Source organism: Hyperolius riggenbachi, chromosome 3, assembly GCF_040937935.1.
Source record: "Hyperolius riggenbachi isolate aHypRig1 chromosome 3, aHypRig1.pri, whole genome shotgun sequence".
Taxonomy (NCBI): Eukaryota; Metazoa; Chordata; class Amphibia; order Anura; family Hyperoliidae; genus Hyperolius; species Hyperolius riggenbachi.
Genome location: NC_090648.1, coordinates 66,774,547 through 66,800,064, shown reverse-complemented (window position 1 = coordinate 66,800,064; position 25,518 = coordinate 66,774,547). Strand labels below are relative to the sequence as shown.

Genomic DNA, 25,518 nt, shown 5'->3' with positions numbered 1-25,518 from the left:
CCATTTTGGAAAGAGGACACCCTAAAGTATTATGTGAGGTGCACGGTGAGTTCATAAAAGATTTTAGTTTTTGTCACAAGTTAGCAGAATTTTTTTTTTATTTTTTTTTTTTAACAAAGTGTCATTTTCCGTTTACTTGTGACAAAAAATAAAATTTTCAATGACCTTACCATTACCCTCATGGAATACCTTGTTGTGTATTCTTTCCAAAATGGGGTCATTTGTGGGGTTTGTTAACTGTCCTGGCAAGTGGGCAGGGTGCTAAATTGTGAGCACCCCTGTAAAGCCTAAAGGTACTCATTGGACTCTGGGCCCCTTAGCGCAATTAGGGTGCAAAAAAGTGCCACACATGTGGTACCGCCGTACTCGGGAGGAGTAGTATAATGTGTTTCGGGGTGTATTTTTACACATACCCATGCTGGGTGGGAGAAATACCTCTGTAAATGACAATCTTTTGATTTTTTTACACACAATTGTCCATTTACAGAGTTATTTCTCCCACCCAGCATGGGTATGTGTAAAAATACACCCCAAAACACATTGTACTACTTCTCCCGAGTATGGCGATACCACATGTGTGGCACTTTTTTGCACCCTAACTGCGCTAAAGGGCCCAAAGTCCAATAAGTACCTTTAGGTTTTCACAGGTCATTTTGCGGAATTTGATTTCCAGACTACTCCTCACGGTTTAGGGCCCCTAAAGTGCCAGGGCAGTATAGGAACCCCACAAGTGACCCCATTTTAGAAAGAAGACACCCCAAGGTATTCCGTTAGGAGTATGGTGAGTTCATAGAAGATTTTATTTTTTGCCACAAGTTAGTGGAAAATGACACTTTGTGAAAAACAATAAAAATCAATTTTCCGCTAACTTTTGACAAAAAATAAAATCTTCTATGAACTCACCATACTCCTAACGGAATACCTTGGGGTGTCTTCTTTCTAAAATGGGGTCATTTGTGGGGTTCCTATACTGCCCTGGCATTTTAGGGGCCCTAAACCGTGAGGAGTAGTCTGGAAATCAAATTCCGCAAAATGACCTGTGAAATCCTAAAGGTACTCATTGGACTTTGGGCCCTTTAGCGCAGTTAGGGTGCAAAAAAGTGCCACACATGTGGTATTGCCGTACTCGGGAGAAGTAGTACAATGTGTTTTGGGGTGTATTTTTACACATACCCATGCTGGGTGGGAGAAATACCTCTGTAAATGACAATCTTTTGATTTTTTTACACACAATTGTATATTTACAGAGTTATTTCTCCCACCCAGCATGGGTATGTGTAAAAATACACCCCAAAACACATTGTACTACTTCTCCCGAGTACGGCGATACCACATGTGTGGCACTTTTTTGCACCCTAACTGTGCTAAAGGGCCCAAAGTCCAATGAGTACCTTTAGGATTTCACAGGTCATTTTGCGGAATTTCGTTTCCAGACTACTCCTCATGGTTTAGGGCCCTTAAAATGCCAGGACAGTATAGGAACCCCACAAATGACCCCATTTTAGAAAGAAGACACCCCAAGGTATTCTGTTAGGAGTATGGTGAGTTCATAGAAGATTTTATTTTTTGTCACAAGTTAGTGGAAAATGACACTTTGTGAAAAAACAATAAAAATCAATTTTCCGCTAACTTTTGACAAAAAAAAAATCTTCTATGAACTCACCATACTCCTAACGGAATACCTTGGGGTGTCTTCTTTCTAAAATGGGGTCATTTGTGGGGTTCCTATACTGCCCTGGCATTTTAGGGGCCCTAAACCGTGAGGAGTAGTCTTGAAACGAAATTTATCAAAATGACCTGTGAAATCCTAAAGGTACTCATTGGACTTTGGGCCCTTTAGCACAGTTAGGGTGCAAAAAAGTGCCACACATGTGGTATCGCCGTACTCAGGAGAAGTAGTATAATGTGTTTTGTGGTGTATTCTTACACATACCCATGCTGAGTGGGAGAAATATCTCTGTAAATGGACAATTGTGTGTAAAAAAAATTAACAAATTGTCATTTACAGAGATATTTCTCCCACCCAGCATGGGTATGTGTAAAAATACACCCCAAAACACATTATACTACTTCTCCTGAGTACGGCAATACCACATGTGTGGCACTTTTTTGCAGCCTAACTGCGCTAAGGGGTCCAAAGTCCAATGAGCACCTTTAGGCTTTACAGGGGTGCTTACAATTTAGCACCCCCCAAAATGTCAGGACAGTAAACACACCCCACAAATGACCCCATTTTGGAAAGTAGACCCTTCAAGGTATTCAGAGAGGGGTATGGTGAGTCTGTGGCAGATTTCATTTTTTTTTTTGGTGCAAGTTAGAAGAAATGGAAACTTTTTTTTTTTTTTTCTCACAAAGTGTCATTTTCCGCTTACTTGTGACAAAAAATAATATCTTCTATGAACTCACTATGCCTCTCAGTGAATACTTTGGGATGTCTTCTTTCCAAAATGGGGTCATTTGGGAGTATTTATACTATCCTGGAATTCTAGCCCCTCATGAAACATGACAGGGGGTCAGAAAAGTCATAGATGCTTGAAAATGGGAAAATTCACTTTTTGCACCATAGTTTGTAAACGCCATAACTTTTACCCAAACCAATAAATATACGCTGAATGGGTTTTTTTTAATCAAAAACATGTTTGTCCACATTTTTCGCGCTGCATGTATACAGAAATTTTACTTTATTTGAAAACTGTCAGCACAGAAAGTTAAAAAAAATCATTTTTTTGCCAAAATTCATGTCTTTTTTGCTGAATATAATAAAAAGTAAAAATCGCAGGAGCAATTAAATAGCACCAAAAGAAAGCTTTATTAGTGACAAGAAAAGGAGCCAAAATTCATTTAGGTGGTAGGTTGTATGAGCGAGCAATAAACCGTGAAAGCTGCAGTGGTCTGAATGGAAAAAAAGTGGCCGGTCCTTAAGGGGTAGAAAGCCCTAGGTCCTCAAGTGGTTAAATTCATTTTTCAACATGATTTTTTGTTTGAAACTTGTTTTATGTTCAAAATGTACACTAGACCCTTGATTTGACACATTTTGGTAAGTTACATGCAAAAATGGCATGAACATTAATGGAGCCATTTTTTGCACCGAAATCCAGCAGAAATTGTACGGCAGGGAGGTTAACAGACCAGGTTTACGGTAGTGCAGTACACCAGACTTATTTAAAGACATAGATTATGATAATGCATAGGTTCCGAGATACACGGAGAAAGACTCAGTGGATATGGGAGGTCAGGGGGGTTATGGTTGGAGGTAGGCTTGAGAGAAGAAGGTGTTCCTGTGCCTGGAGCTTTTAGTGGTGATGGATCTGCAGTGGCGGCTTGATGGGGAAAGTTTGAAGAATAAGTATATTTTGGCATATAACCCTTAATCTTCTAAATTATCACCCGGCATCAATGAAGACACCTGACTTTTTAGAATCTAAAAAGTCAGGTGTCTTCATTGATGCCGGGTGATACGTGATGCTGATACTCGAGGCGCTTTCGCAACATGCTGATGTTTACGCGATGCCAGGGACGGATCAAGACCAAGTTGCGCCTGGGGCAAGGTCAGGTTTTGGCGCCTAAACTGCCATTCATTTTGCCACTTTTTTGAGAATTCAACAAACTGCGCCTGGGGCAAGATACCCGCTTGCCCCCCCCCCCCCCCTAGATCCGTCCCTGCGCGATGCTGATACGTGATGCGCATGCGCAACATGCTGATGTTTAATTACCGGGTGCTGGAGATTCAAAGGTCACAGCATATGCTGGTGGGGGTTGGTCATCCCTCATGCTGCACGGTCTGGGACGCCCAAGGTATGGAAGAAAGAGATTGTGCTGTGCCCATAAAACATGCCTCTTCCACCCGTCTGGCCCGCCCTATCCTGTTAACGCCTCTCAGATCTCGCTGCTCAGGACTGTAGTGAAGCGGTGCAGGCGCACATGTGTGAGATATGAGAGGCAGAGAAGGAGGTGAATAGGATATAAGGGCGGGCCAGAGGGGTGAAAGAGGCGTGTTTTTATGGGCACAGTGCAAACTATTCTTCCATCCCGCTCTGATAAACAGGGAAAGCTGACCAATCTGCTTAGGGAGAGTTGACCAATCCAACCAGTCAATCATCTGTATACTGGGTACCACATACAGTACAGTATATGATTTTTTTTTTAATTTGGTGTGCGTTGAGAGGGGTAGTCTTATACTGTGAGTATATCCCAAACGCTATATTTTAACTGAAAAAGTTACGGGTTTGTCTTATACGCTGGAAAATACAATATTGCCTGCGGGGTGCTTGCCCCGGTACTCAGTATGCAGACACTGCTGTAGGAAGAGTGTGACGTATCCCCTGTCTGGCTGTGACCTGATGTTCTTTCCCTGTCTCTGCAGCGAGAAGAAGATAAAATACGACCATTATTTGGTCCCCAACGCACTCCTGGAACTGAGTCTCCTCTACATGCAGCAACGGCGGGGAGAAGACGCCATCCTGCTTCTACGTCGTGCCAAGTAAGTAGTGGGCAGGGTAAGCAGTTGCGCAACTTTGGGTGTCCGTAAACAAAACAAACTTGAAGGCATTCTAAAGCGTAAAAAAAAAAAAAGTTAAAAAAAAAAAGTAAAACAAAAAAGAGTTAAGGCTCTGGGTTCTATAGAGCCTCCCGCTCCTCCTATGGTCCCCACGTTCCACCAATGTGTCCCCCATTAGCAGTCTCCGACCGATAGGTCAGACTCTGCTCTCTTTTGCTGCGAGGGGGCTTCAGCAGTCTGTCCACACCTCCCGTGATGGCGACTCACTCGTATGTATGGCGGTTTCTGCTAATGACTCCGTATTATGCACCAACTGTCACAAGTTTGTAAACACGTCATCCTGTGTTAGCTGTTTTTTGTTTGTTGAAAACAAAGTATGGTAAGTTGTAACAGGTAAAGCAGATGTGTTTTGACAAAGCACAATATTTGCCTCTATATAATATTTGCCAGTTATTGGAACACAATAGACTGGAGTTTCTCAACCAGGGTTCCACAGAAAAAAACATTTGAGCGCTCTGTCATCTGACTTTCATTCCATTGAATGAAAAATACATTTTCCTGCAAGAGGACTAGGCTAAACCTGAAACCAATTAAATCTTATCCTATATGATAAAACCCTAATGTCTCTGCGTCCGTCCCTGTGTCAGTGCTTTTTTGCACTGCGCATGTGCAGGGACAGACGCAGAGATACTGCGGTGAGCCGGAGGAGGACGGGGCCAGAAGGGGCGGGTGTGCACGCACGGCGGGCATGCATGATCGGGCGGTATTAGTGACAGACCAAGCAAGTTATTAAACGGGCTAAGTCACTACTTTTTAATAACTAAAGGACCACTATAGTGAAAAATTGTACAATTTAAAATACATGAAAACACATTCTGTAAATAAAAAGTACATTTCTCCCAGAGTAAAATATGTAATTACTTTTCTATGTTGCTGTCACACATGGTAGGTAGTAGAAATCTGACAGCCGACAGGGTTTGGGATAATCCATTTCCTCATGGGGGTTTCTCAGGGTTTTCTTTATTTTCAAAAGCACTTGGTGAATGGAAGTTGCTCGGCCCAACTGCCAGAATAGTGTGCAAACTGGTAGGGAGGGGGGGGGTTACCTGTGTCTTTATTTAGATGTTCTCCAGGGAGTACTTTTATAAAAAACAAAAAATAAAATACTGAGAATCCCCCATGAGGAGATGGACTAATCAAAAACCTGTCAGTTCCATTTGTTTTCTGCTAACATCTGTAAGTGACAGCAACTTAGGGGGAAAATAATTTATAGTGCATTTTACTCTGGAAGAAACATACTTCTTATTCGTATGTATTTACATGTATTTAAAATTTTAAAATTTTTCATGATGGCAATCTTTTAAAAGGTGGCCACACACGATACAATAAAATGTTCCGATTTTATGACAATTCGATAAATATGATCGGATCTCCCGAAAAAATCTAAAGCTTTTTTTTTTTTCATTCGACTGAAAAATCTGATCGGATTTCCCATTGTTTTCTATTTTTATCGATCCAGAATGTTGGAAATTTTTCTTCAATTTTTCTAAAGATTGTATGGTGTGTGTTAGATTGTCAATTTATTAATATACACACCAATTTTTATCATAATTGGGGAAACCGTGAACATATGTGTGCGGTACATTGGTCAGAAAAATTGATAGCAATTCTTAAATTGAACAGATCTTTCAAAAATTGTATGGTGTGTGTGGTCACCTATAGTCTGCTCACAAATCCTTTTTGTCTTCCTTAGGAACAACTACAAGAATTACTCCATGGAGTCTCGCACCCTCTTCAGGATCCATGCGGCCCTCTCGAAGCTGAAAGCACCAGACTCTGAGGAGAACAGTGTAGATGGTGCTGGTCTCTCCTGACCAATCACAGAAGCCTGTTTGGTCATTGGACCGGCATCCTGCATAGAGTGGTCCTGATGCAGTTGTGCGCGGGGTTTGCTTGTCGTGATTTTATGTTTCCCGTGTGCTCAGGAAGCGCTTGCGCTGCAGCAGATTCCTTACGGACCACAAAAGGCCCAGCTGTTCAAGGTCTGCTCCCAAGTAATGACCTGTGCTTCCGTCGTAAGCTAGCCACGCACCATACAATCTGATTGTACATTAATTGTCCAAACGTGATATGTGTATAAGGCAATGGATGTTACATCGTTTGGAAAGATTATTTAAGTAGCCCTTGTACCACACACGTAATATTGCTCAAAGATTGTATGTTGTGTGGCCAGCAGTAGTCACCCATGAGTACTCTATATGTTTGTGCCACACTTCCGAAAAACAAGACGTGTCATTCACGTGTTAGGGAACCAGTCTTCCTACAATTACAGAATTCATCGAGGAACATTTTTGCTTCAGAAAAACCCATCTAAACCCCAAATTGAACAAAGCAAAATATTCAAAGCAATCAGGTTGATTAGTATTTTTTTTTTTAATAAACCTTCCCTTTAGAAACTTCGAAATTGGGGGCGGAAAGGGATTGTGGGGTCCCCTGCTTGCCTGCAGCTGTGCACTTCTCTATACAGGATAACCCTTCATGCTCCATTGTTGGACTACGTCCCACATTGTCATTTTCCTGCATGGCTTCAATATCTGACATAAAACTTGCTGCAGCTAGGTGGCACTGTTCCTATATAAAATATACAGCCCTGCTCCTCCTACAGATCAGAGCGTCAGACTCATGCCATAAAATTTTGTGTAATGCGGGGAATACACGAGTCGATTCTGCGCCCGATCGTTTTGCCCACTCAATTCTCTTATCTTCAGCTCTTTTTCTTATCTTTTTTTCAATTCACTTCAATGACAAATCGAGCAGCAAAACGATTGAACGGTGATCGGACATGTCCGAAATTATCTATCTAACCATCTAAATCAGTTCAGAATCGAGCCCACACACACCACACACCACACACCACACACCACACACCACACACCACACACCACACACCACACACACACACACACACACACACACACACACACACACACACACACACCAGTTTTGGATAGGTTGCAGAGGAGTTGCATCTGTATTCAGGCTTGAATTGCTGACTGTATTTTCATTTTGCAGTTTACTTCACTTCCTGTCCAGACAGGAAGCAGGCACGTGGTCAAGGAGATAGTCTGGCTTGCATGAATATTATGCACACCTGGATCAATAAAAGTGAGCAGGAAATGCATCTGATTGGCCTGACTTTCAAACTGCATATTTGCATGCAAGCATGAGTTATTGGCATGGTTGTACACCACTTGTCTTTAAAGACCAATATTTTTAATAGCGTTGGAGTAAGATGGAATTTTAGATTTGACGTGCTCCTTAGAGACACCTTGGCCTCAAATGCCAGCATTTATGTCACAACTACGAGTCGGGGAAGAACACAGCAGTAAAAACCCAGCAGAGATTCTTATCCTTCCTTACATTATCCAATTCTAAAAAAGCATAACGTTTAGTCTGTAACTTGGCTGTAAGAGCAGAGATTGCCAAAGTGGCTCATTTTTATTAATGTCTTTAGAATGCTTGTTACTGTATATTACTGTTTATACTTTAATCCGGAAACATTTCTGTATTTATTGCAATTGTCATTATGAAAAGAAAAATGTAAGTTGATAAAAAGCTGCTGAGTGTGTCTAGGAGATGCCAGGTCTCCCTTGGCACTAAGAGCATCAGTGGCTGTAAATTTAATAAACTGTATAGTTTTGGACACGTGTCTTGTACGTATTTGTATTGGAAGGTGTGTCTGACTGTACATCTGAAGACATAACAAAAGTTGTTTAGGTGATACCTTTAACCCTTTCGGGACCGGCCGCCTAACCCCCCCTTCAGGACCAGGCATTTTTGCGGGGGGGCGCATTTGGGGGGTCAGGCAGCTGGATCCCAGAAGGGTCTGGCTGGGCTGTCTCCCCCTGTGTGGCCAGGTGCCCCCCCTTGTCAGCAGCAATCACTCACCTTCCAGGCTCCAGCGACGAGCCGCAGCGGATCCCTCCGCTCCGGCCGGCATCTCAGCTCCTACTGCCGCTCAGTTCCGGGTCGCGGCTTGATGACCTCATCAAGCCGGGACCAGGTGCTGACGTCAGAAGGAGCAGAAATGCCGGCAAGAGCGGTGGGGGGCGCCGATCGTCGCGGGAACGGCAGGGAGGTGAGTGGATCCTCTTCTTTCCACCCTACCGCCGCAGCTGTCAAATTGATCACTACGATCCGACGGCGATCGTAGTGATCACGTGATCCGCAGCCATACGCAATGGCTGCTGATCACTGAGGGGAGATGCCAGCTGTCATATGATGCGCACGATCGCATCGGGGCGGTTCGTTAGCGCGGACTTTGAATCCACGTCAAGTCAGAACAGTAGCACCACCTGCTGGACATTGATTCAACGTACTTGGTCCCCAAAAGGTTAAAGGGGCACTATGGCTAATCTCTTCATTTTAAGTCCCTTTAACATAAACATTTGTATGTTTAGCATGTTAATGTCATGTATTGTGACTGTTGAAAAGGATTTTTTAAACTGCAAGTACACATGTATAGCTAATGAGTCACGTCGGGCAAATTTACCTTACTGACGCCGATTCAGCATAAACCATTGTATAATAGGAGGCACTGTAACTGCTCTTTGTATTGCTGATTTATTCCCCCCCCTCCCCCTCTCTGGTCCGATCAGATAGGTTTATTCCAACGTGTAACTCTAACACGCTGCAGCCGTTGTACAGCAAGGACCCCTAATTGGAAGCTGGCACAGCGGACACCTATTGTCCGTTGCTGTGGTAACCAGCATTTGCCTTTTCACCTGCGCAAACGGCCGCGGTATCAGCTAGCAGACACAAGCGCTATTGCTGTGTCCTGCATCGTGTCTCTTAGGGAAATTGTTTTTATGAACACGGAGGAGTTTTCAGGAAGGAGATAGTTATAAATATAATTTTGCACGTGAGCAGGACACAGCAATAGCGCTTGTGTCTGCTAGCTGATGCCGCCGCTGTTTTGCATGCTTGAAAAGCCGAATGCTGGTTACCACAGCAACGGACAACAACAGGGTGTCCGTCGCTGTGCCAGCTTCAAATCAGGGGTCCTTAGCAAGCAGCGTGGAACGATAGAGCCGTACAGTGCCTTCCTGCGCTGTACGGCGGCTGCAGCTTGCTCTGAGCTCAGTAACTGAATCGGCGTCAGTAAGGTAAATTTGCCCGACGTGACTCATTAGCTATATACGTGTACTTGCAGTTTAAAAAATCCTTTTCAACAGTCACAATACATGACATTAACAATGCTAACCATACAAATGTTTGTTAAAGGGACTTAAAATGAAGAGATTAGCCATAGTGCCCCTTTAATGACTAACTGTACAAGATTCCTTTGCAAGCTTTTGAAACTTTAAGTTTCTTCTTCAGACATGTTTCAGAGCTGGATCAAAACCATACAAAGTACTGTCACATACACAGGCTTTAGATATGATTTTGTAGAGTATCCTGCAATCTGATCTCATGTAGTCTTCCTCTTTTTTTTGAAATGTAAAGGATCTAATCAAAGCAGCATAAAGGACGATATTGTGGCTGGGAACGCGAAGAATTACTCGCGTTCCCAGCCTGACAGCGAAACCGGAAGTAGCCGCCGGCGGGGACAGGAGGATTTGAGGGACACGGCGAGGACACCGATCAGCTGCGAGGGGCTCACTTTAAGTCATGAGTCAACCTCCATGTACAGTGGCCACCTCCCTCCCTTATAAAGTTCCAAGGTGTGTGATGGACCCCCACCAACCCCTATACAGTTCCCTGGTGTCTAGTGGTCCTCCCTCCCCATACAGTTCTCTGGAGTCTAGTAGCTCACCTCCACTATACATTTCCCTGGTGTTTAATGACCCCCTCCCTTTTCTATACATTTTCCTGGAGTCTAGTGGCCCTCCCCTATAAATTTCCTTGGTGTCTACCCCCCTCCCCCCATGCTTCTCTGGTGTCTAATACTTTCCTCCTCCCTTTCCCTTATGGCTTCCCTGGTGATCTAGGGCTTCACCCCCAATATAGCTTCCCTGGTGGTCTAGACTGGTGGGCCAAACATAATGCAAAGTGGGGATATCTCTCATGGGCCAAATCTGACAGCTCTGCTGGCCAGAATTTGACATGTATGATGAAAAGGGTGTGGAGCACTGTGACCAGAGGTGATAACAAGGGTGAGTTAACTCCCTCTGCTGTGGCCTGCGTGCAGGGCCAGATTTAGGCCAAGGCCCCCTAGGCCATGGCCTAGGGCACCACAGAACCAAGGGCACCAAAGCAGCAGGATGAACTTATGCAGCATTTGCAAACGCTGCAATACAGGGAGATCAGGCGAGCCCCTGACCGAGGTGCTCTGCTGCAAGCAGCCAACTTGCTCTCTGTGCATGTTTGCATTGTGGCGGGTGGCTATGGACTTAGGCAGCATTGGAGACAGAGGGGAAGAGGAAGCTTCGGCTCTGGAGACGAGCTGAGAAATGAGTGACACTGATGACTGCTGCTGTGTGAAGGCGAGCTGGCTATCTATACTGAAAGGGGGGGGCAGGGATTAAGGGTGTCATCTGGCTACCTATACTAGAAGCAAAGGGGGGGGAGGAGTCATCTGGCTACCTATACTGGAAGGGGGTTCGTTAGGTTACCTATACTAGAAGGGTCATCTGGCTACCTATACTGGAGGGGGTTCATCAGGGTACCTATACTAGAGGGAAGGGTCATCTGGCTACCTATACGGGAGGGTTCATCAGGGTACCTATACTAGAGGGAAGGGTCATCTGGCTACCTATACTGGAGGGGGTTCATCAGGTTGCCTATACTAGAAGGAAGGGTCATCTGGCTACCTATACTGGAGGGGGTTCATCAGGGTACCTATACTAGAGGGGTCATCTGGCTACCTATACTGGAGGGGGTTCATCAGGGTACCTATACTAGAGGGAAGGGTCATCTGGCTACCTATACTGGAGGGGGTTCATCAGGTTGCCTATACTAGAAGGAAGGGTCATCTGGCTACCTATACTGGGGGGGTGTTCATCATGTTACCTATACTAGAGGGAAGGGGAGAGGGGTCATCTTGCTACCTATACTGAAGGGGGAGGCTGGTGACAGCGGCCTTGGGCGGTAAAGAGTACAAATCTGGCCCTGGGCACGTGTATAAATACCGTGGAATGTTGGTTTGTGAGCATAATTTGTTCCAGAAACATGCTTGTAATCCAAAGCACTCTATATCAAAGCAATTTTTCCTATAAGTATGAATGGAAACCCAGGTGATTCATTCCCCCAAATGTTCACACTTCTTCCCTTGCCTCCGCTTGGTGTCTTTCCTGGAGTTGGGGAGGGTGTTGAAGATATAATTTGTCTGTCAGCTGAATTACAATGTATTTATAGTAATTTGGGCTCCATCTTGACTGCACCCAAATTTCTGTCCGAGAGCCGCTATAGCCATAATTCACATTACGGCCTATGGTGGTGCATGATGCGCCGCCCTGTTTTGTGCAGTCTCACAGGCAACTGGTGTTGTTTAAAAGGAAATAAACTATGGCAGCCTCCATATACCTTTCACTTCAGGTTTCCTTTAAAGCAATACTGAAGTGCGCTGAAACAAATAAGTGAGATACTCGCCTATGGAGAGGCACTGGATCCCGTAAAGCCTTCCTAGTCCTCCCTCAGTCCCCTTGTTCCATCGCCAGACCCCGGTGGAAGGCTTCAAGCAGCTCTGTGGAATGTCTTCAGCCCTCCTCAGGAAGCCTTTGGAGATACTTGTCTCCTCAAATTCTGAAGATGAGCAGAGCCCAAATCCAGGCTTGTGAATGTGCAGTACAGATGTGCCTGTCTTCAGAGGCACTTGCAGATATGAGTTTCCAAAGCCTGCCAAGGACTCCTAAAGGATACCCGAAGTGACGAGATAGACGTGTATGTACAGTGCCTAGCACACATAACTATGCTGTTCCTTTTTTTTTCTTTCTCTGCCTGAAAGAGTTAAATATCAGGTATATAAGTGGCTGACTCAGTCAGGAAGTGACTGCAGTGTGACCCTCAGGGCCTTTTTCCACTAGCCTGCGATTTGCTTCTGATCGCAAATCGCAAGGTACATTAAACTAATGGAAACTGCAGCAGCAATTTCCATTAGTGCGATCCGATTGCGATTTTGGTCAAAGCGCAATCGGTGTCCTGCCGCGTTTTGTATGCGATTGAGCTTTACTATGAGTGTAATAGCTCAATCGCAATCGCATAGTGGAAATTAAAACGCGATCACAACCGCATTTCATAGTGGAAAAGAGCCCTCACTGATAGGAAATTCCAGCTATAAAACACTTTCCGAGCAGAAAATGGCTTCTGAGAGCAAGAAAGAGGTAAAAAGGGGAATTTCTTATCAGTGAGGGTCACACTATAGTCACTTCCTGTCTGAGTCACTAGCACATTGTTTACATTTGTGGTGCCATTCAGCGCTGCTCCCCACCCCTTCCCTCCAATCAGCGTTAGGGATGTGAGTGGAGAGCAGCACTGAATGGCACCACAAAGGTAAACCGTGTGCTAGTGAAAAGGGGCGGGCATGTCGCTAGCACTGCGGGTTTTATTACAGGGGACAGCAAGGGGGGGGGGGGGGCACACTCTACGGCAGCAGAGGGTGGTGATAATATGCACAACCAGCCTCTGTGCCCCACTAACATTATTAAATCCCACCTCGGGTTCACTTTAAAACAATACTGAAGCAAAAAATGATATTCATTGGATCATATATAGGGGTGACCCAAACAGTTCTGCATGTACTGACTGTTCATTCCACTGTCCTACAAAAACTAAACAGAGTTCACGTTTCCTGAAAAAGAAAATATATTTACAATTACAGTATAAAAGTGTCATGCATGTACAATTGCATTTTAAGGTCAGTCAAAATTGAAATATATAAATGTATTAATAGCTAAGAATTTCCAAAACTGACCTTAAAATTGCACTTTTTATGCTGCGAGATCATCAGGAAACTCACTTTGCTGGACTCTTAAAGGGGAACTTCAGCCTAAACAAACATACTGTCATTAAGTTACATTAGTTATGTTGACCACTTCACCACTGAGGGGTTTTACTCCCTGACCACCAGAGCAATTTTCACCTTTCAGCGCTCCTTCCATTCATTCGTCTATAACTTAATCATTACTTATCGCAATGAAATGAACTATATCTTGTTTTTTCCGTCACCAATTAGGCTTTCTTTAGGTGGGACATTATGCCAAGAATTATTTTTTTCTAAATGTGTTTTTATGGGAAAATAGGAAAAATGTGGGGAAAAAAAATTATTTTTCAGTTTTCGGCCATTATAGTTTTTAAATAATGCATGCTACTGTAATTAAAACCCATGAAATGTATTTGCCCTTTTGTCCCGGTTATAAAACCATTTAAATTATGTCCCTATCACAATGTTTGGAGCCAATATTTTATTTGGAAATAAAGGTGCATTTTTTTCAGTTTTGCGTCCATCCCTAATTACAAGCTCATAGTTTATAAAGTAACAGTGTTATACCCTCTTGACAAATATTTAAAAAGTTCAGTCCCTAAGGTAACTATTTATGTATTTTTTTTTTAATTGTAAATTTTTGAAATTTTTTTTTAATTACAAAAAAAAAAAAAAAAAATGGAGTGTGGGCGTTAATTTTTTGTGTAAAAGTCATTTATTTGTATGTGAAAAATGTGTAGGGTGTAGTTTACTATTTGGCCACAAGATGGCCACAGTAACAGTTGTTTATGCGACCTGCAAGCGTCCGGAAGGACGCTAGCAGGAAGTAGAAAGAGGCTGAGAACTTTTTTTTTTTCCCCACAATGGTCGCGCTGCTCAGCCGAGCGGCAGCGGATCATTGCGGGGCTTAGATCAACGAACGGGAATGGATTTTCCCGTTCATTGATCTCCGGGCGAGCGGGCGGTGGCGTGTTTACTAGCGGCGGGCGGCATGTTTACAAGCGGGAGCTCGGACAGCGGCGGGAGCGCGGAAAGTACGTATTTCTCCGTCCCTGGTTGTTAAAGGATGGAAAAAGGGGCTGAGAAATACGTACGCGCGGGGGTAAAGTGGTTAATTAGAATAGATAGGTAATATAATCTCTTACCCACCCTGTTTTAAAAGAACAGGCAAATGTTTGTGATTCATGGGGGCAGCCATCTTTTTGGTTGAGAGGAGGTGACAAGGAGCAGGAGACAGTTACAACTGTCCTGTGTCCTGATAACCCCTCCCAGCTGCACACGCTAGGCTTCAAATGTCAAATTCAAAATGTAAAAAAAAAAAAAATTTGCAGCAGAACGAGAGCAACAACATCAGAAATCCCATCATGCTTTTGCACAGCATCAGGGGAAAAAAGCCCGGGCAGTTTTCTTCTGTGCAGCTAAAAATGAGGCTTGTATAAGAGAGACAAAGTTCTGATGCTGTGAAGCTGTTAAACACCAAGCCTTTTCAGTGCTGCCGAGTCGATTTTTAGTCTGGAGGTTCACTTTAAGTTTACCCGAGCAGAAGCTCAGGTGCAAAATGAGATACTAACCTAAAGAGAGGGAAGCCTCAGGATCCTATTGAGGCTTCCCTCTCTGCTCTGATGTCCCCGTTTCTGAGCGCAGCCCCAATAGAAGATTAGCAACAAGGCATTGTCAATAATCCTATCTGGGCCGCGCACCTTCTCTTCCTTCAGCATGGTCATGCGAGCGAGCCTGCATAGTGAGCCAGAGCTGCTAGCTTTGTGCTATTGCGCATGCGTGGCTATGCTTAGGCAACTACTGCACGGCTTCGCTCATATCAGAGGAAGAGCACGGCCCCAACCTGAAGGGGAGGGGTGCTCAGTGACAGGGCACATCAGACCACCAAGTGAAGCCTCAATAGGATCAAAAGGCTTCCCTCTCTTCAGGTTAATATCTTATTTTGAACCCAAGCTTTGGCTCAGGATTGCATTAAGGTGTCCAATAACAGCACTATTTTCAACTAAGAATCGCCCAAGCAATCAGATAAATATGATAGGATTGGCAGAAAATAAACACTGATGTCTCAAATCAACTGTGAATAATTCTAATGATGATCCTATGACAATTTAGCAGATTGGATTTTTTTTTTTTTAAAGGATACCTGTAGTGAGAGGTATATGGAGGCTGCAATATTTATTTCCTTTTAAGCAATACCAGTTCCCCAGCAGCCCTGCTAATCCATTTGGCTGCACTAGTGTGTGAATCACACCAGAAACAAGCATGTAGCTAATCTTGTCAGATCTGACAATGTCAGAAAACCTGATTTACTGCATGCTTGTTCAGGGCCTATGGCTGAAAGTATTAGAGGCAGAGGATCAGCAAGACAGCCAGGTAACTGGTATTGCCTAAAAGGAAATAAATATGGCAGCCTCCATATACCTCACTACAGTTCTCCTTTAAGTTCCGGGTCGAGGCTGGATGAAATGATCAAGCTGGGACCCAACACTTACATCCAAGCGAACAGAAATGCCAACCAGAGCGGAGGGGAGTGACAATCGCCAGGGGAATGTCAGGAAGGTGAGTGACTCTACATACCCTCCTATCGCCGCTGCTGTAATAGTGACCACTACAATCCGCTGGCGATTGCAGTGATCAGGAGCCAATTGCGATGGCTCCTGATTACTGAGGGGAGATGTCAGCTGTCATATGACAGCTTATTCTCCCCTCTCGGGTGCGCACGATCGCGTTGGGAGCGAAAATGACAGGTGGCGTAAATCCTACGCCGCATCAGCCTTAGACAGCCACAAGTGCAGCGTAGGATTTATATTACACTGTCCCCAAAAGGTTAAGTGAACATCAGTGGTTACCCACAATGCATCGCTACTAAATATGCAAATGATCTCTTTCTGCTCCTGAACCCAGGCTTACATCCAGAACCACCGGCGCATAGCAAACCTTTACATTTTACAGAGCTATACACAAGCGGTTCTGGATGCAAACCTGATTTCAGTGGCATAAAGAGAAAATTTGCATATTCAGGAGCAGTGGATTGTGGGTAACCACAGATGTTCACTTAAAGCAGAATTATTGCAAATACCTTCTGTTTTAAGAAGGCAAACCACACTGAGCATTGCTTTTTAGTAGGAGAGCTTTTTGGTCTCTTTTAGTCCCCTATACTTTCCTGGTGGCCTTAGGTCACCCCGAGCTGCTTGGTTACTCATTTGTATTACATACAGAGCTAATGAATGCTTTCAGAGAAAGGTCCCCATATTTGGCCTATTGCTATTCTGTAATTGTTAAGGCTACAACACATGGAAAGGCCAGATGGACATAATTTTATTAGAAAAGTCTTTACAGGGATTACCCCTTACACCTAAGCAAGAGTCTCTGTTGGTGCATGCTGGTGATTGGGCATTACACAGCACCGTCAGTCTCTGGCTTGGGTTGTGTGGCAGCTTTTATGGCTGCAGTCATAGCTGCCCTCTCCTCCTCCCGCTGTTGCCTCTTCACAGCCTTCAGTTTCTTCTTTTCTTCCTTCTCCATCTCCTTCACCATTTCCAGGAATTTGGGGCTGCGAAGATCTACACTGGTGCCAAATTTCTCCTGGGCCAACAGCAACAGACGCTGCTTCTTAGCCTTCTCCTCGCGCTCCTTCAGCCGCGCCTCCCGCTTAGCCTTACGCCAGTCCGCCACCATCTTGGGCATCTTAGCCATGTTGGCTGCAATCATACGCTCCCTTACAGAAAAGAGAGGGGTCAAATATTAGACTTTGATTAAGGAAATCTCATTAACGCTGTAGCCATTCCAGGACAACTGAAGTGAGAAGTATATAGAGGCTGCCATATTTATTTCCTTTTAAAACAATACTAGTTGCCTGGCAGCCCTGCTGATCTATTTGGCTGCAGTAGTGTCTGAATAACACCAGAAACAAGCATGCAGCTAATTTTGTCAGGTATGACAATGTCAGAAACACCTGATCTGCTGCATGCTTGTTCAGGGTCTATGGCTAAATGTATTAGAGGAAGAGGATCAGCAGGATAGCCAGGCAACCGGTATAGCTTACAAGGAAATAAATATGTCCGCCTCCATATCACTCTCACCTCGGGTTATCTTTAAAGAGGATCTGTAACATGAAAAGATCCCCTGGGGGGTACTCACCTCGGGTGGGGGAAGCCTCCGGATCCTAATGAGGCTTCCCACGCCGTCCTCCATCCGTCAGAGGTCTCGCTGCAGCCCTCCGTGGAGTCCGTGCAGCAGTGACGTCAATATTTACCTTCCTGGCTCCTGCGCAGGCGCTCTGACGGCTGTCGGCTCCGAACTACACGGAAATACCCGATCGCCGTCGGATCTGCTCTACTGCGCAGGCGCAAGTTGCCTGCGCAGTAGAGCGGACCCGAATGAGATCGGGTATTTCCGTGTAGTTCGGAACGGAAAGCAGCCACAGCGCCCCCGCTGGAGCCAGCAAAGGTAAATATTGAACTGACAGTCGGGCCTGTCGCCGGCTGTTTGGAGGGCTGCGGCGAGACCCCCGTGGGACAGAGGACGGCGTGGGAAGCCTCATTAGGAAGCCTCTTTAAGTTTAGAAGAACTTGTAAGTTACCTTATCTGAGCACAGGCTTTCTACAATGGGCTCTTAACAATCACACATGCAGTAAAGTGTTACCACAAAATTACAGCCAGCGGCAATTTCCGCATTCAGTAAACATTTTCTGCAGGTGAGTAGAAGGCGGTAAAAAAGTGTGGAAACGGTGTAAGCCAGTCAAAGAAAACCTGTAACTTAACAAACGTCCCCTAGGTGTACTTACCTCAGAGGCGGGAGGCCTCTGGATCGTAACGAGGCTTCTATGTCCTGTTCTGGCAATCCAGCGCTGCAACCCCCAAACAGTGGTGAGGTAAATATTTACCTACCGCTATCCTGCACAGGCGCGGCTCTGCGTCTGGGCTAAGGTGTAAATAGCCGACCCCGATCGTATCCGCAGATCGATTGGGCTCGGCTACTTCTGCCTTAGCCCAGACGCAGAGCCACTGCTGAGCCTGCGCTGGATCCTGGTAAGTAAATAATGCCTGTCGCTTGTCAGCTTTGTCAAGGTGGTTTTGGGGGAAGCCAGCGCTGGATTACCTGCAGCTAGAGGATGGGGAAGGCTTCCCCCTCCTGAGGTAAGTATCCCCCACAGGAGGTTTTTTTTTTGTTACAGTCTCTTTAAAAAGTGTGGTAAACATGCAGGAAAAAAAAAAGTCAAAACAAATGTTTTTAAAGGGAACCTAAACTGAGAAGGATATGGCTTTTTTTCTTTTAAAATACCAGTTGCCGGACTCTCCTGCTGATCCTGTGTCTCTAATACTTTTAGCCACAGCCCCTGAACAAGCATGCAGATCAGGTGCTCTGACTGAAGTTAGACTGGATTAGCTGCATGCTTGTTTCAGGTCTGTGATTCAGCCACTGCTGCAGCCAAAGAGATCAGCAGGACTGACAAGCAACTGGTTTTGTTTAAAAGCAAACATCCATATCCCTCTCAGTTCCCTTTAAGTCCAGCAAACACACCGCTAAAGGCTCTAGACTCCATTTAATCTAAAGAGGAACTCCAGTGAACATTTTACTGTTGGCAGGTGATGTAGCTGCTGCATGGTTTTTGGCAGTTGGAAACAGCAACAACAACAATTTTTACGGACATTTTTCGCATTACCGCAGTTTTTTCCTGCAGAAAACTTTGTGAATGTCAACATGGCCCACACAAAAAAAAAAAAAAAATCAATATGGGAACGTGAACGCATCCTATGTAATATGTTCACACTATCAACCAGAATACCAAAGCAACGCACACGCACCGGACCGCAGATGCAAACTCCCAACCTGCTGCATTGTTCTACAATCGTCTCGCAATCGGACACAATGGAAGCATTTCTGTTCACACTATGCTGGTCCCCGTATGCAGATTGCCATGCCACCTGTCCTGTTGATTGGTTCGCTACCGCTGACGTTTGGTCCGCAGCAGATCGGAGCCCAGAAAATGCATTCCCACTGGTTTGCAAAAAACAGGAAACCCTGCTTCAACAGGGAAGAAGCTCATTGGTTCATGGGGGACCAATGAGAATCCTCCGTTGCTAGGCAGGACGCCTGTTGATATTTTATAATCCAACAAGGAGCCCAATGCTACTTCCAGGTCCGATCGGTTGCGGGTCAAGAGTAAGACAGGTGGCGATGCAAACGGAGCGGATGCAAAACAGCCGATATGCAAACACAGTGCAAATGCGCTTACATCTGCCTACTACCGTACCACAATGGAAAGTCTTACACTCTGAGTGAAGAAGATTTTGGAATTCTCATTCAAAGTCTCCTCCCCACTACCTGCGACCTGGACCCTGGCCCAACTGGATCCTTAATGCAGTGCCCAGAGCTGATCAGGCCAGCACTTCACAAAATCACTCAGTGCTCCTTGCAAAGTGGACTTTTCCCAGAAGAACTAAAGAAAGCAATCATAAAACCCCTCTTGAAGAAACCATCACTAGATCCTGATTCTGTAACCAACTACAGACCTGTGGCGAACTTACCATTCCTATCAAAAGTTATCGAGAAAGCAGTCGCCAACCAGCTAGAAGCCAGGCTTACAGATAATAACATCTGTGATACTTTTCAGTCAGGATTCAGGAAAAGGCACAGCACTGAAACAGCATTAGTCCGAGTAATGAATGATCTACTTACTGCAAGGCGGGAATCCCCAACCTGTGGTCCGCAGGACTTTTTCAATTGGGCCGCGGGACTGTCCTCTTGCCTGCCCCCTCCGCTGCTGTTACCTCTGGCGGCCGCTTAGTCTCTTATATTCCCCTTCTCTCTCTTGCCAGCGTGTGATTCACAGCAGCGCACCCTGCGGCTGCTGTGATAGAGAGGGAGAAAGCAGAACAGAGAGAGCGGCTTCGTGTACCGTTACTATGGAAACCGCTCTATCTTTCCTGCTTCCTCCCTCGCAATCACAGCAGCCGCGGGGCACGCTGCAGTGCAGTGAATCATACTCCGGCGGCGGCGAGAGAGAGGGGAATATAAGAGACCACCGGCAGAGGTAACTTCAGCGGCGGCCGCAGGGGGGGGAGGGGGGGGGCGGGTCGGTGGTGTTTGCTATACTGGGGCATAATATACTGGCTGTAATGGGGCACTATACTAGCTATACTGAGGCACTATACTAGCTATACTGAGGCACTATACTAGCTATACTGGGGCACCATACTACCTATACCCGGGCATACTAGCTATACTGGGGCACTACCTACCCATACTGGGCACTATACTGGTTATACTGGGCACTATATTAGCTTTACTGGGGTAACTGTACTAGCCATACTAAGGCAACTAAACTCCCTATACTGGGGCAACTATGCTAGCTATGCACCCCCCCCCCCCACCGTAACCCGCTGCGCAAAACACTGTTTACTAGGACCCTCCTCCCCAAAGCCGCGCGGGCCCCGGAGAAAAGTTTGGTCAGAAAGTGGTCCCCGGGCCGGAAAAGGTTGGGGACCCCCACTGCAAGGGACAAGGGTGATTGCTCAATTTTGATTCTTCTTGACTGGTCTGCAGCATTTGATACTGTGGATCATGAAATACTAATCCAGCGACTGAAGAATTACTGTGGCCTAAGGGGTACTGTTCTTAGCTGGTTTCAGACCTTCCTATCTGGCAGGACACAGCAAGTATGTCTAGGCACACACTACTCTAATCCAGTGCCACTTCCATATGGAGATCTACAGGGTTCTGTACTATCACCATTACTCTTTGCAGTCTACATGCTCCCACTGGGCAAAATAATCCAGAACTATGGCCTAGGATACCATTGTTATGCAGATGACACAACTGTATCTGTCCTTCAAGCCTGGCACCCAAGACCCATCAGCATCCATAAATGCGTGTCTAGTGGATTTACAAAATTGGATGAACACCAGCTGGCTGAGGCTGAACTCTGACAAAACAGAGGTGTTGGTGGTAGGTGGTCCACACATGATGGATAAAGTTCAAAACCCTCACCACCTCAAACCAGCAATTGGGGGAGATACTGTACAGTATAAAGACTCTGTGCGAAACCTTAGGGTGATCCTGGATGGAAATCTAAAACTCAAACAGCAGATATCAGCTGTCGTCAAGTCTTCCTTCTTCCATCTAAGAAATATAGTGAAAATCAAACACCATATCCCAGCTGAAGACCTACCTGCCCTGGTTCATGCATTTGTATCTTCCCGCCTAGACTACTGCAACGCCCTGTTCATCGGATCTACAGAAAAGGTTCTGCGCCCCTTACAGCTAGTACAGAATGCTGCAGCCAGACTCCTAGCCAATGCCCCCTGCAGTTCACACATCTCCCCAGTACTGCAGTGCCCCCCGCAGCTCACACATCACACCAGTACTGCAATGCCCCCCGCAGCTCACACATCACCCCAGTACTGCAATGCCCCCCGCAGCTCACACATCACCCCAGTACTGCAAACTCTTCACTGGTTACCAGTAGAATGGAGAATCAATTTTAAGATCTGCCTGCTGACATTCAAGGCTCTACACCACATGGGACCCAAATACATAGCGGATCTATTGGAACTTTATGCCCCTCCACGCACCCTCCGCTCTGCCAACAAGATGAAGCTGATTATTCCCAGGATACACTTAACATTTGGTGCTCGGGCCTTTTCCTATGAAGCCCCAACTCTATGGAACTCACTTCCACAATCAGTAAGGGCTCGTTTCCACCATAGCGAATCCGCATGCGGCGACGAGATGCGGATTCGCTTGTTACACTGAAGTGGCCGGGGCTGTTTCCACATGTGCGGCGTGCGGGAGCGATTTGGCGGCGGGCCAAATCTGCACGACGGGACCCACCGAATTCGCCTGCGTCGGGAATCCGTGCGAATCGCCGCTAATGTATTTAATAGTAAAAACGCATGCGTTTGTTACATGCGTTTTTACCCGCGATTTCGCACCTTTTTCAATGTTATTTTGCCCTGGCAGTGTCATGGTTAATTTCGCATGGCATCCTGCCATGCGAAATCGCACGCAAAATCGCGGGTAAAAACGCATGCGGAAACGCATCCGCATGCATTTTTACAAGCGTCGGAATGCCGGCGAAATCGCGTCGCAACAGTGGAAACGAGCCCTCAGAGAGGCTCCCTCTCTGGACAGCTTTAAAAAAAAGGCTAAAAACTCACCTCTTTTCCCGAGCCTTTGAGACTGCATAATGCAGAGTCACAGCGCTTTGAGTCCCCAGGGAGAAAAGCGCTATATAAATATTATTGTTACTGTTATATCGCCATTTCTGCATCCGCTGCGATCACAACGCAGTGTGAACCGGGCCTTATAGCACAGGAATATAGTCACTTACAGCTAAGATAATATTAAAGGGGTTCTGTGTGGGCTTTTTAAAAGAAAAAGACACTCACCTCGGGCTACAACCGGCCCCCTGCAGCTGTCATCTACCGTTCCCCGCCACCGGTCAATAATTCGTCTAACTAGACGAATACAACTGCAGCGAGTGTCCTTGCTCCTGCTCGCGTCTCCGGGAGCTTACTGCGCAGATTGCTCCCGGAGACGCGAGTGGGAGCAAGGAAGCACGCGGCCGCAGTTGTATTCGTCTAGTTAGACAAATAATTGAGTGGTGACGGCAGCAGGGAGCGGAGGATTGTAGAGGACGGAGCAGGCACATGACAGCTGCAGGGGGCCTGTTGAAGCCTGAGGTAAGTGTCCGTTTTTCTTTTCAAAAACCCCCACAGAACCCCTTTAAGTTGCTTGTGTGTAGCAGAACTGAACCACACATGCAAAAGAAAGCACCAGTGCACTCACTTTTAATGGGCATGGGGAGTTTGCAACTCGCACAGTTTAGTATCGCTTGTGCATAGCCACTTCCTCTGGATTATTTGATTGAAGCGGCCGTTGAAATATTAAAGTAACGGGAAAGACCCTGAAGACAGCGAGCAGTCGGAGAATGGTCAGCAGCAGGTAATCAAGAACACCGTGAGCTTAACATTTTTGTTCCCACTCCAGGAGGTACTTTTAATATATTTTAGGCCTGGAACCCACTAGGAGCGCTTTTCCGAGTGCTTCGTGATTTGAAAAGCTCTTGCTAACGCAATGCTATGGGTGTGTTCCCACCCTATGCTCCTGCCGCATCCCCCTGCAAAGCAAAAAAAAATCATATGACCTTGCAGCAGGGTCATATGCATAGCACCGCCCCCCCCCCCTTCCCCCCATTCAATGGCATACTCCCTGCTGGGCAGTAAGTACACCCTTGGCATTCACATTAGGTGCGTGGGCTCCCTATCTGTTCACTGGATATGCCCCCCGGTAATCTGGCCAGCCATGCTCTTCTGCGTATGCGCGGCCTGGCCGTGGGCGCACCCCATGTGGCACTCCTGCAGCCGGGAGAGTTCTGGGCGCACGCATCCGGCCATGCACAGAAGCGCAAAACTGGTCGATTACCAGGAAGAATATCAAGTGAATGGATCGGCCGGAGAAGACACTGAGGGAGCCCATGTACCTCATGGGGCTGGAGGAAGCCCCAGGTAAGTATAAATGCCCCCAATAACATCTCAGGAACACTTTAAGCACTTTAAGCTTGTAGTAACGTGCTGCAGCCCTTGCGTCGGAACGGATACTTCCAGCACACCGCAATAAGTGTGAGAGTCTCTATAGTCTTTAATTGTTTTTGCAGCCCCTTGCGGTAAAATAGGGTAACGCAATGCAGGTTTACCCTGCACCACTCGCTTCATGCCCAGGGGTAACCATACACTTGATGGGAGACCGGCTGGGATCTGTCGGTCATCAGGAAACAGTGTTACCTCTGCACACCTGGTTGAGCCCTTTCAACTGAGATTTTCCAGCATGCCCAACCGATCATTTCAGACAGTATAGATTGGGTGGCAAGTTGCAACCAGTGATGGGCTCACGAGTATGAACGAGTGGCTAACCACTTGAATTTGTGATTTAAATGAGGCTTAATTGCCTCAGGTGTGCAGTGGGGAATTAGGGGGTTATGTACCCATAGGTGTGCGCTCCAATACGTTGCACGTGTCCTATTGGACGCGTTGCAAGCCTCACCATGGCGCGCTTCCTCCTTCCGGCTTGAAGGAGGAAGTGCATGTAGTGAGGCTTCCAAAGCGTCCAATAGGAAGTGCGAGCTATTTGGAGCGCACACTATACCATGACCTACGGGTACATAACCCCTTATTTCCCCACCGCACACCTGAGGCAATTAAGCCTCATTTAAATCACAAAATTCGAGTGCTTAACCACTCGTTCATACTTGTGAGCCCATCACTGGTTGCAACATCAATCTCTGTCATATTTAATAATCATACTTACATTTGTATAAGGCTTTTCTCCTGTTGGACTCAAAGCGCTCAAGAACTGCAGCCACTATAGACGCACTCAAGAGGCTATTCTGCAGTTTTAAGAGTCTTGCCTTAGGACTCCTTACTGAATAGGTACTGACCCTAGCCAGGATTCAAACCCTGGTCTCCCACATCAAAGGCAGTGCCCTTTACCAGTACACTACCCAGTCACTTGATCATTATGATCAAATCAGCCAGATATCGATGCCAAAAAAATCAAAGAAATGTATGGGCATCGGTGGCTACTGCCCCAGCGACCCCAGGAAGGACACTATAATACAGAGAGCTGTGCTCTGACCTCTCCAGCTTCTTCTGCAAGGCTTCCTTCTCTCTCTGCTTCACATTGTTCAGCATCTCCTGCAGGCTGGGGTACCACTCCTTCTCTTCCTCCTGCAGGAGCAGCAGCTGCTCGGGACTCGGCCACAGACTCTCAGGATTCACCCCGGAGGCACTGCCATAGCGGCCGTACAGCTTGGCCTCATACTTAGGCCCCTTGTGCCACTCCTTAATATCGGGGTCTGCCGGGTCCGGCTTGTACATGCCCCCGAAACCCGTAGTCCTCGGCTTAGCATGGTAACCCGCCGCACACTGTAAGGTCACGGCACGCAGCCTACCCCAGCACCGCTGCATGGGCAGCGCCATCTTCTTGGAAGTCCCCTCTCCAATTCTGACGGGCGGCCTCAAAGTGTGGCGGAAGCGCTGAACAAACACTTCGCGGCGTCTATGAGGGTCCTCAGCAAGGTGTCCTTCACAGTGCCGA

The 25,518-nt window shown here is 46.2% G+C and overlaps 2 protein-coding genes across 2 annotated transcripts in view; one reads left to right on the top strand and one right to left on the bottom strand.

Annotated features, from left to right (window-relative positions):
• Window positions 1–8,201, top strand: part of LOC137562702 (tetratricopeptide repeat protein 39A-like) — a 116,487-nt gene extending 108,286 nt beyond the window's left edge. The window contains exons 17-18 of the mRNA XM_068274299.1: window positions 4,364–4,480; window positions 6,252–8,201. Of these exons, the coding sequence (XP_068130400.1) occupies window positions 4,364–4,480; window positions 6,252–6,372 (238 nt within the window). The 3' untranslated portion in view covers window positions 6,373–8,201. The remainder of the gene's footprint in view (window positions 1–4,363; window positions 4,481–6,251) is intronic.
• Window positions 8,202–16,719: 8,518 nt separating this feature from the next.
• GADD45GIP1 (GADD45G interacting protein 1) lies at window positions 16,720–25,494 on the bottom strand. The gene is made up of 2 exons (XM_068274298.1): window positions 25,057–25,494; window positions 16,720–17,136 (listed from the first exon to the last, which is right to left on the bottom strand). Exons 1-2 carry the CDS (start codon window positions 25,398–25,400, stop codon window positions 16,815–16,817), a joined length of 666 nt encoding a protein of 221 aa, XP_068130399.1. The 5' UTR covers window positions 25,401–25,494; the 3' UTR covers window positions 16,720–16,814.
• Window positions 25,495–25,518: the final 24 nt, after the last annotated feature.